The following is a 12,563-nucleotide window of genomic DNA, read 5'->3' on the forward strand; positions in this document are numbered from 1 at the left end:
CCTTGGTTTAAGGCCATAGGTTTGTCTTATCTTCAACTTTTGTAAGGTAGGTCATATTTGTATTTAGGGTAAATTCCAAAAACCTACCCTGAGGTTTGGGGTATTACCAAATGTTTTAAAAAATGACCAATTTGGTCCGTAGTCACTAACATCGTTTGGGAACCGTTTATTATTATTATTATTTTTTTCATTTTCTTCTTCTCTCCCTTTATTATTATTATTATTATTATTTTTTTCATTTTCTTCTTCTCTCCCTTCACGCCAGAATTTATTTATTTATTTTATTTTATTTTATTTTATTTTTTATTTTTTTTTCTGTCTCTAACTCCAGCTCTCTCTCTCTCGTCTCTAAAACTCTCATGGCCAACACAGACCCACATGCTACTAGACCTTTGTTCTCAGTGGATCCTTCATCTTCTCATCCTCCATACTGCCGATCCAGGTTTCACACGTCGTCTAGGACCCTTTAGCTTATAGATCGAAGAATGGGTTGGGGTTTTGAGGGAATGAGAATCGGATAGGGAGTAGATGTTTGTTGGTCTCAAGTTTTAGAGAGAAAAGTGACATGAGGGATGAGAGACCATCTTTGTGGTGGTGTTGGCTGAGGTTCACCGTGGAGGAGCATGGAGGCTCTACTCCGTTTAGATCGGTGAGATCGAAGAGAGAAAAGAGTGATTTTCAGTGAGGAGAGTTGATGGGTGAGGAGGCTTAGACTTAGGCTAATCGGAGATAGAGTCATGGAGGCTCGGCCATGGTTGGTGTTTGGTTTTTGGAGAAAGCTCGAGAACGGAAAGACAGAAAGAAGGAAGAGCTCCGATCTGAGAGATAGAGAGAGAAGAGCATGGTGATAGTAGGGCGATGAGTAGAACCACTACCTGTGGTGGCAGTGATGTTCGAAGATGGAGTTACTCGAGTGGTTGGCCATAAGAGTTGCAGAGATTAGAGAGAGAGAGAGAGCTGGAGGTTAGAGACAAAAAAAAAAATTCCTGGCGTGAAAGGAGAGAAGAAGAAAATGAAAAAAAAAAAAATAATAATAATAATAGACGGTTCCCAAACGGTGTTAGTGACTACAGACCAAATTGGTCATTTTTTAAAACCTTTGGATGTATTTGGTAATACCCCAAATCTCAAGGTAGGTTTTTGGAATTTTCCCTTGTATTTAAAGAAAAAGCTAACGATCAACTTTTCCGGCGTGAATTTAATTAATTCTGAATAGTGATTTTTTTTTTCCCCAAATCAAATATGATCTTTTTTGACTAGTCATCTCTCTCAATATATATGTAGCCCAATGCCATGTTAATTTCTTCAAACTAAAAGATCACCAAAGCAAGAGAAGAAATACAACAAGATGAAGAACCAAAGTTGTTATAGCTTAGCCTTTGTTCTCTTACTCTTTCTTCTTCTCGTTACAAAGTGGCCAAGCGTTGAAGCTCAGAGTTGCAGGCCAAGTGGAGAGCTTAAGGGAACAAACCCTCCTCCAGGACAGTGTAACACTGAGAACGACTCTGAGTGCTGCGTCAAGGGCCAGCTTTACAAAACTTACACTTGTTCACCACAAGTGTCTAGTCGTACAAAGGCTAAGCTAACCCTTAATAGCTTTGAAGAAGGTGGGGATGGTGGTGGAGCATCGGAGTGTGACAATCAGTACCACTCAGATGACACACCTGTGGTGGCACTGTCGACAGGATGGTTCAAGTTTAACAATATGCAGAGATGTTTAAAAGATATTAACATCTATGGCAATGGAAGGAGTGTTCGGGCCATGGTTGTTGATGAGTGTGACTCCACTATTGGGTGTGATGATGAGCATGCTTATCAGCCTCCATGTCGTTACAATATTGTTGATGCCTCTAAAGCTGTGTGGAGGGCCTTAGAAGTGCCAGAAAGTGATTGGGGAGACCTAGATATATATTGGTCCGATGTTTAGTTAATAATCATGCAAAAGTTTTTATTACAGAGTGTGATTGGTGTAAAATAAAAGTGAAATCATATTAATAAGATACGTGAAAATAATGTTATGTTGGTATGGATAAGTGTGTTCTAAACACTTTTCCCTTTTGTTGCTTGTCCCTCATTGCTTAAATATGTGTTGTCTTATGAGTTTAAAGCCATTGTTCTCTTTAACTTAAAAGGGTAGGTGTTGGACTTGGGCTTGGGTTTGTTTCTATTTTTTTTTAGCTTTACCTATTTTCTCTTTCTTTCTAGTCCAAATTTAATGAGCCCCAAGCACGAATTAAGCTTTAAGAACAATGTAATTTGCATGATTCTATAGTTTGTGAGATTTTTCTAACTATCTCTATTTATTTTATATTATATCTAATTGTTAGGGTTTACTTTGTTTAATCAAAACTTGTTTATATTGTTGTATTTTACAACATGTTATACCACCGACAACTTAACACTTTAAGAAGTTGTGAAATAAGTAGCTAGAAGATTATGTAAAACTAAGCTAGGGTGGAGGTTTGTATTTGATGTACTAAAAGTAATGTAATTATATCTACAATAAATTTTATGCAACCTTATTTGCACTCGATCTTTTTTTTTAGAAATTTAAATTTAAATTCTTTAGAGTTTAGCATAAATCCATTATCGAGTAATTAAAATCTTAACTAATCATAATTAAATTTATGGATATTTTTTTCATACCAAAGTTAATGATCAGGATATTAAAATTTTTATGATGAAATTATCTTAAAGACTCTAAAAGATCTCTATTCGATAAATTTTGTTATATATCAATGATTAAAGGCTTTGACTACAAAATGACAGGATGAATTAGTAATCCTGATGACTCATAATAGTCTTTGGCCTAGGCAAAAGGATTTTGTAGCTTGATAACAAATTTTATAAAAGTGTCCATTTTAAAACAATTTATTTAGTATTTTTGCTTAAAGTACTTTAAATAAAAGCTAAAAGTTAAATAAAATAAATTTTGTTGAATTTACTTAAAAAAAAGTTGGAGGATTGGAAAAAGTAAAACGTACACTATTTTATTGTGGGAAGAGCATTTGCAGCAGTGTAGCTAAATAGCTATATTGCTATTTTAGCTACAACAAAACACAAAAAAAAGATTATAGCAATGGAGCTATACTTAAAATTTTTTAACTTCTTGTTACAGTGCACATCTATAAATAGATGTGCACTATATCCCAAAGCTAAAATGAAAAATAATTTTTTATTCTGTGTTCACACTTCTTTTTTTATTTTTTATTCTTTCCTTCATTCTCCTTTCTCCATCTCTCTCTCCTCACTGTCTCTCCATCTCTTCTTTCTTCCTCCAAAGACCCACATACCCTTCTTTCTTCCTCAGAGACCCATCGCCGATCTGTACGAGCCCAGCCGCCACAGACCTGTTGCCGCCGACCCACGTTTGGCCACCGACCTGACCCATTTCGGCCTCTCTTCTCTATTTTTGACGTTTCGGTTTTGTGTTTTGGGATGTGCTTATGTTTCGGCTTTGTGTTTCGGGTTGTGCTTGTGTTTCGACTTTGTGTTTCAGGCTTGCTTGTGTTTCAGATTTGTGTTTCGGGTTGGGTTTTTGTTTCAGGCATGGGTTTCATTTTTTGTTTTGGGCTGGGTTTGTGTTTCGGGCTGTGATTTTTCTGCTTTCTTTTTTTTTTTTTTTTCTTCTTCACTGGTTTTGATGGGCTTGGTGGGGTTGTGGTTGTGTAGTGATTTTTATGGGTTTGACGGTAGTTTTGGTTGTGTGTTGGTAGTTGAATGAAATATTATTTTATTGTAGTATTTATATTATTTTATTGTGTTAAAAACTAAAATAGCTCCACTGCTGTAGGATGTGAGAAGATAAAATAGATAAAATGACTTTTTGTATAATTAAAAGCTAAAAATTTAGCTTCACTTCTGTGAATGCTCTAATATAAAATCTACAAACACTAGATTAAAATAAGTCAAACTTACACTTTTTTTTAAGTAGGACTCGTATAAACCAATATTTTAAACAAAAAACATGCAAAAGCAATACAAAACTAGCTGATTCTTTGACTAAGTTTTGAGCAATAAGCAAAAGAGCAAACAATAGGTTTTGTGTAAGAAGACACAATAAGCAAAACATTAAAATAAGTTACTTCTTTTGCAAAACCCACATGTGAGTATGTGATCTTAAAACCGTAGATAAGAGCATTCTTATCAAGAATACTAAATATTTTAGCATTTATCATTTCAAATTCCTACTTTATCAATTTTAACATACCACTTTACAATCCGCCAAACATAAAAAATTCTATTATTTTACCACTTCATTTAAATATTCTATTTTTATTCTTTCTTTATGTTTTCTTTATTATTTCTTTTTATGTTTTCAAATAACTATCATTAAACAAATATTTTTTTTTTACAATTTTGCTACAGTGGGCTGCTAGACATAGCAGTCTACTGTAGCCAAATTGCAAAATAAATAAGATTTGAGAGTATTGATGGAGTATGCTTTTTAGTATTTATAATATTTTGTATGTTAAATTTTAGCATTTATAGCATTTAGAGCATCCATCTCCGGATCTCAAATCCTATCTTATTTTACCATCTTAAAAAACTACTTTATTACTTATACCATACCATTTTTCAATATACCCAACATCCCAACTTTTATTTTCCTATCTACTCATTAAAATAATATTTTTACACAATAAAATAATATATCCTAAAACCCAAATAAAAACAAAAACCCAATACCCAAAAAACCTCTGCAACCAACTGCTGCTACCACCACCACGAAGAACATACCCAAACTATTCGTTTTCTTGAAACCCCAGAAACACCAACCACAAACTCATGGCCATCCAAACCCAGAAACCCATAGATTAACAAAATTAAAATCAAAATCAAACCCATAGATTAACCCAAAACTCCAAACCCGCCGATCCTCAGCCCCAGAGCTACCACAACCCACTACGACCCGCCACGATCCACACCGATTCAAAAAAATCGGACTCCATTTCCAAATCAATCGAGCCAACACACACACACACACAAACGATTCACAAAAATTGGGTTCATTCCCTCAAATCTAAATCAATCAACTTTCACATTAATTCACACAAATTTTCGTTTATATCAAGAATTTCCCCTAACACCCAAACCAAAACAGAAACAAAAAAAACCCACAATATTTTTGTCTCACACACCAAACAGTCAAAAGCAAACCTTGCAACCACGGTCAAAAAACAGTTAACACCACCACCACCACCCTCTTCGCCCATCAACACCACACAAAAAAAAAAAAAAAAAAAAAAAAACACAGCAAGCCATGGTAAAAAACCAGACCCACCACTGCCGAAGCTCAAAGGAAGCGGATTCACCGCTGGGAAGCTTGAAGGAAGTTGATTTTGTTGACTCACGCGGAGAAGGAAAAATGAAAGAGAGAAAGAGTTGCCGGAGAAGGAAAAAGGTGGAGACCCACCCTCTGCCCAAACAAACCTAGCAAACACCGAAACCCACCATCAAACCCATCGGAACAAATCCCCCAACCCATTGGAAAAAATCACAACCACCGGACCTAAATCCAACCACCCAACGCCAACCCAAACACCACCCAAACGCCACCCAAATCCGACCCAAACCTAGCAAACCCATAGCAACTCAACCAACCAAACGCCGGCCACCAAACCCAGAAACCAGCCACCATGTCAACACCACTAAACGCCGGTCTCTATGCCGAGCTCCACATCGGTCTCCACGCCGATCTCCACCGCGCTGACTTCCAACCACCACGACCATCGCAGCCGCGCCACCAGCCTCGCCACCACGCCGATCTATAAATCCGATCAGGCGTGAGCTCCGATCTGGCTTGGTGATTCGGTGTGAGCTCCAAGAGAGAAGCTTCAAAATGGCGAGAGAGAGAGGGGATGAGAAACAGAGAAGGAAGAGAGAGAAAAGAAAGAGAAAAAATGAGAGAGGAGAGAGAAATTGCCGGGTTTTAAAACGGTTTGAGAGTATTAAAAAATTATTATTTTTTATACCATTCAGCTACAGTATCATCTTACATTTGAGATGGTACTATAGCTAAATCCCAAATTTGGCATTGGCATATTGCATATAGCCTTCCCATTGTTGAGTAGTTTTGGGGCTTAAATGTCAAATGTTCCTAACATTTGGCATATACAAGCCCCACTGCTGATGCTCTTACCCTTCTTGATAAGAATGCCCTAAGATAAGCAAAAAACTAGCTTATACCACCCAAATGATTAGTGTCAATAAGATAATTTTAATAGTAGGTTGATGTAAAAGGACTATTATTCTAATTACAATTTACCGTATCAATCGTCATTATGAGGTGGTAGTATTTTTATGGGAAAATATCTGTTGCTTGACGAAGACTTGAAGCTCTGGATATCTTCCACTACAGCAAGTCGATGTATCAATTGGCTCTATAAACTATAAAGGCCATAGGCTTGACTTGTCTTATCTGCAACATGTTTGTAAGTCAGGCCGCCACCTTTGTCTTTAAAGAAGACCATTGGTCAACTTTTCCGGCTTGAAAATTAATTTAGAAAAGTATATTTTTTTCGTATTAAATTTGAAACGTAGGTTTTGGCTTACTATCGGTATTAGTTTTTAAAAAGAATCTCCTATCCATCAACAAAAAGCAAAAATATTTCAACTAGTTAAAAATTAAAATCTCTATATATAGCCCATTGTCAATAAATTTCTTCACTCTGAAACATTACCAAATTAAGCAAGATGAAGAATTAAATTGGTTTTAACTTTAGTCTTTGTTTGGCCAAAATGGGTAATACTACTCTTTTGACAAAATATGTATGGATCTATCACTGTTTGCAAAATAATTAATGATTTATCACTTTTTTAAAACTTGAGTTTGTGAAATTCAAATTTCACAAACTTAAGTTCCATGAAAAATAGTCATTATTTTTTTTTATGTAACTTGAGTTCCAAGAACTCGAGTTCTATAAAAAATAGCATGGCAAACTTAAATGCTATTTTTTAAAAGAACTTGAGTTTTTAGAATTCGAGTTATACAGTAAACTCGCTCGAGTTTTAAAAAGATGATAAATTGTTAAATATTTTGCAAACGGTATATATTGCTAAATAATAGTACATGCCTATTTTGGCCGTCTTTGTTTTCTTACTATTTCTTCTTCTCGCTACAAATTGGTCAAGTGTTGAAGCTCAGAGTTGCAGGAACAGTGGAAGGCTTAGGGGAAGAAAAACCTCCTCGAGGGCAATGTAACACGGAAAACGTCGCTTAGTGCTGCGTGGAAGGCTGGCTTTACACTACTTACAATTGTTCACCGCCACTGTCTAGCCGTACAAGGACTAAAGCTAACTCTCAACGGTTTGAGAAAGGTGGGGATGGTGGTGGATCATCAGTGTGTGATAATCAGTACCACTCAAATGACACACCTACGGTGGCACTTTCAACAGGATGGTTCAAGCTCAACAATAACAAGAGATGTTTAAACTATATTAACATCTATGGTAATGGAAAGAGTGTTCAGGCCAAGGTGGTTGATGAGTGTGACTCCACTGTGGCGTTGATGCTGAGCATGATTACCAGCTTCGATGTCCTAACAATATTGTTGATGCCTCTAGAGCTGTTTGGAGGGCCTTGGGAGTGCCAAGAAGTCAATGGGGAGACTTTAGATATATCCTGGTCTGATGCTCAATATAAGAGCAATCATACAAAAGTTTTTATTACTGCATTAATTAGTGTAAAATAAAAGTTATGTCAATAATGATGTTACGTGAAAATAATGTTGTACCATTTACAACTAAACAAACAAATTTGTTATTTTGGAGGGTGATGCTAAAGTGGTCAGATTCTTTTGTTTGCTCAAATTCTGATCCTCCATGGGAAATTTCTCCCACACTATCTGACTTTCGCAGCCTCCTCCCCTGTTTCTCAATTGTTAAATTCAGTTTTTGTTATAGATTGTCTAATGAGATTACTCATCTGTTGGCCTGTTGGGCTTCCTTTTTCTCAACTTGGGGAACCCATCTCCCATCTCTCAGTGGGTTTTTTTTTTTGGTAAGGATGTTGATGGGCCGGTTCTCTTGGTTGTCTTTGCCCTCTTTGGGCATAAGTCTCCCATTTCTTAATAATATATATTACCTTACTTATCAAAAAAATAAAAAATAAAAAACATGAAATATATATATTTTTTTAGTAAATAGTAATACTTATTAAAATACACATGAAAATAGTAATACTAATGTTTTAAACCGGATTTATAATACATTACATAACCAAAGTACAATTACATGCATAATTTTTGTAGTTGTAGATTGGGGAATACACACGAAAATAGTAATATTAGTGTTTTAAACCAGGTTTATAATACATTACATAACCAGAATACAACTATAAAAGGGTCTAACCTTTGTAGTTGTAGATTGGAGTTACACACACAACTAATGTGGGATAAACATCAAATTTTTTTGAGTAAACAGTAATACTTATAAGAATACACACGAAAATAGTAATACTAGTATTTTAAACTGGGTTTATAATACATTACATAACAAGAGTACAATTACAAAAAAGTCTAATCTTTGAAGTTGTAGACTGGGGTTATAAACAGCAAACACTAGACATACACAACTAATGTGGGATAAACATTTTTTTTTAAGTAAACAGTAATACTTATTAGAACACACACAAAAATAATAATATTAGTGTTTTAAACCGGGTTTATAATACATTACATAACTAGAGTACAACTACAAAAGGGTCTAACCTTTGTAGTTGCAGATTGGAGTTACACACACAACCAATGTGGGATAAATATCAAATTTTTTTGAGTAAACAATAATACTTATAAGAATACACACGAAAATAGAAATACTAGTATTTTAAACCAGGTTTATAATACATTACATAATAAGAGTACAATTACAAAAAAATCTAATCTTTGAAGTTGTAGACTGGGGTTATAAACAGCAAGCACTAGACACACACAACTAATGTGGGATAAACATTTTTTTTAAGTAAACAGTAATACTTATTAGAACACACACAAAAATAATAATATTAGTGTTTTAAACTGGGTTTATAATACATTACATAACTAGAGTACAACTACAAAAGGGCCTAACTTTGGTAGTTGTAGATTGAGATTATAAACAGCAGACACTAGACATACACAACCAATAATGTGGGATAAACATCTCTATTTTTTTTGAGTAAACAATAATACTTATTAAAACACACTCGAAGGTTAGAATATTATTTTGTAATTGTACTCTGATTATGTGATGTATTATAAAACATGAAATAAATTAATAGTGAAAAGGATTATGTTGCTCGTTAAGTATAAAATGCTAGAGTGAAGGTTTGTATTTGGTGTTCTAAAAATAATGTAACTATAACTTCAATAAATTTTAAAGTCTTGTTAAAGGGTGTCTTTAGGGCACTTGTTAATAAACTATTTTAGAAAAATTTTGATTATACTTTTATGGGAAACATAACAAGTTGTAAAAAAAAAAAAAAAAAGTATTTTATTTTTTTTTTATTTTCTCATAAAAAATTTCTATAAATATTTCTTAAACCAATGCACTTAGCGCATCTGTTAACTTTTCCCTAAATTTATGCAACCTTGTTTGCACTATCTTTTTTCTAGAGAAATTTAAATTAAGATTCTTTAGGGTTTAGCATAACTCCATTTTTGAGTAATTAAAATCTTAACTAGTCATAATTAACTTGATGATATTTTTGGATCAAGATCCTTTAACTTGACCCTTCAATTTAAAAGAAAGAGTCCAGATTATATCATGTTATTACTCCATTAACAAAAACCTTAAAATAACATGTCATTATTCAATGGCACATTTTCTACATTGCTTTTGTGGATCATTTTAGTAAATTTACCTGATTTTTTTCCATTGAAACATCACGTTTTTACTTTTTAGTGCCTTACTCATTTAAAGTCAACAACAGAAAACCCAATCTCTCTCTCTCTCTCTCTCTCATTTTTCATGAGGGGGGCATAGGTGTTATAGTATATCATTTCCATTTTTTGTTCTCTTAATTACTGGGAGGAAATTGAATATAATTTTGAAAACTCTTAACTTAAAAAATGTACATATACATGCAATGTTTATAATTTTGTATGAAATGTCCACATTTAAAATGTGAAATGAGTAATGTATATGGACAATATATAGACAATGTATAATAAAGAGTGGAAGTATCAATGCCCTTAATGAAAGGGGGAATCGCGGCTTGATTTTCGAATGTTAGTGGAAATAAACATACTGGCCTTGGCTAAGGAAAGAAAAACTAGGAATTTTAGAAGTGATGACAAAAAATTAGCAGGAGTAAGATTGGAGGTGGGTTTTGTATGACTGGCTTCTTTGGGTGGGTGGTCTTTTGTCTTATGTAAGACACATTGGTCTATTTTATTTTTCTCTAGACGAAGGTTTGAGTTTGAAGATTCAATTCTCGGATGTCCATTTGGTATAACTTATTTCCTAACGTGTGTTTGAAACCGCGTTAATTTAGCAAAAATGGGCACCATGCACACCAAGTAGAAGTATAAAAAATAGAAGTGTTTATTAACACGCTTGTGTGTAAAAAGTTTTATTCATGTATTATTATATTTATTCCACCTTGACCCTAACGCTATAGGCTTTTCTTATCTCTAGCGGCGGTTCCATGATTATTTTTAAGAGAGATTAATAAGAAATATAAATTATACAAAATTTGAAATAAAAGAGAACTTGAATATATCAATATCACAAAAACAACAAAAAATAAAACTAAAATATATAAAGTTTTATAATTGCTTTTTATGATTTTTCATATTTTGAAATTGTACGAGTTATATCTTTTTTAATATACACATTCAAACAATCATTTATCAATTGATCTTCCATTTGATTGATTTATTTCAAATTTATTAAGATCTAAATGGTTTTTTTTTTTTTTTTGAGATTTAAGATTAACAAATATTTATTTTTGTTGTTGGACTTATTAATTTTTTTCCAAATTTTATATCAAATTGGTTTTTTTTTTTTTTTTTTTTTTTTTTTTTTTTAAGAACAAAATATTGTTAAGAGGATCATATCCAAACTTATTTCAACTGAGCTTAAAAAAATCTACAAATTTTTATTTTAAGAGGTCAAAACCAAAAAAAATAAAAATTTATTTTTGGGCCCCTGCTTATCTCGCAAACTTACAAGAATCCTTTTCTGACTTTTCAGCGTAAAACTAATTAATTGCGAAAAGTATTTTTACTTCACATAAATTTTTTAACATTTCCAACCAAACGCGTGATACTTTGAGAAGTAGTCAATCACAATCTCTTAAAGCTAAAACATCAACAAAGCAAGATGAAGAACCAAATTTGTTTTAGCGTAGTCTTTGTGCTCTTGCTCTTTCTTCTTCTCGTTACAAAGTGGTCATGCGTTGAAGCTCAGACTTGCAACAGTGGCACTTTAACAGGGAAAGACCCTCCTGCAGGACAATGTAACACAGAGAACGACTCTAAGTGCTGCGAGGAAGGCATGTCTTACGATACTTACACATGTTCACCACCGGTGTCAAGCAGTACACCGGCTACACTAACCTTCAACAGCTTTCAGGAAGGTGGCGATGGTGGTGCTGAATCGGAGTGTGACACTCAGTTCCACTCAGATGACACACCTGTGGTGGCACTGTCGACAGGTTGGTTCAACAATAAGCAGAGATGCTCAAACAGTATTACCATATATGGAAATGGAAAGAGTGTTCAAGCCATGGTCGTTGATGAGTGTGACTCCACTATGGGGTGTGATGCTGAGCATGCTTACCAGCCTCCATGTGCTAACAATACTGTTGATGCTTCTAAAGCTGTTTGGGAGGCTTTGGGAGTGCCAGAAGAAAGTGATGATTGGGGAAAATTAGAAATAACCTGGTCTGATGCTTAGATTCCACCATATTTCAAATCTCTGTCAGCAGTAACACTAATTTTTTTTCACTACTTTAACACTTGAAAAAACTATAAAAATAAATTGTGAAAAAGATTGTGTCGCAACAATACTCTTAAAATATAGTACTATGCAAGGGTGGAGGTTTTCTTAGGTTTGCGCGTAATTGTGTCATGAGATGTTTCTTTTTTCCTTTTCCAATGTATTTCAAAGTATTAGATGTACTAAAGTAATGTCTATCAAATGTTCTTTTCAGCTTCAAAAAAAATGTTCTTTTCAAATGGTAATAAAAAAAAAAAAAAGTGAGTATTTCAAAGTATTTATTGTTTCTTTTTCTCTTCTCCTGCGTATCTTAAAACAAAGTTCTGTAAGGGTTGTAATTTAGCCAAGTTGAGGGTTGTATAAATTGAATTGTGTTATAGTTGAATTTGGACTCGAAGTTGTTCAAAAACAAGGTTTTTATTTGTTCAAAAATGATAATTTGATACTTATTTGCTCGTATTTTTAACATCATAAAAAATTAAGCTTCAAAATGGACACAAATTTAATTCAATTAAGATTTGAAATAAATGAGATATGACTGTTTAAAGTCAGAACAACTGTATTATCCTTGAGAATTTGCTAGACACTTGGTGCAATGAAATTGCAGCAAATAGTAAACTGACTTGAAGACCAGCCAAATT

The 12,563-nt window shown here is 33.8% G+C and overlaps 1 protein-coding gene and 1 pseudogene across 1 annotated transcript; both read left to right on the forward strand.

The window, feature by feature from the left end:
- Positions 1 to 315: 315 nt before the first annotated feature.
- On the forward strand, positions 316 to 7,765 carry LOC126696937 (uncharacterized; annotated as a pseudogene).
- A 3,530-nt stretch (positions 7,766 to 11,295) lies between these two features.
- Positions 11,296 to 12,051, forward strand: LOC126696938 (kiwellin-1-like). Its single transcript, XM_050393703.1, has one exon. The coding sequence runs from the start codon at positions 11,305 to 11,307 to the stop codon at positions 11,878 to 11,880; it is 576 nt and encodes a 191-aa protein (XP_050249660.1). The 5' UTR covers positions 11,296 to 11,304; the 3' UTR covers positions 11,881 to 12,051.
- The last annotated feature ends 512 nt before the right edge of the window (positions 12,052 to 12,563 follow it).

The sequence above is a fragment of the Quercus robur genome, chromosome 8 (assembly GCF_932294415.1).
Source record: "Quercus robur chromosome 8, dhQueRobu3.1, whole genome shotgun sequence".
In the NCBI taxonomy this organism is placed as follows: domain Eukaryota; kingdom Viridiplantae; phylum Streptophyta; class Magnoliopsida; order Fagales; family Fagaceae; genus Quercus; species Quercus robur.

Excerpts from the sequence above, each read along its gene's own strand:
- LOC126696938 (XM_050393703.1), top strand. The coding sequence starts at position 11,305 with ATGAAGAACCAAATTTGTTTTAGCGTAGTCTTTGTGCTCTTGCTCTTT.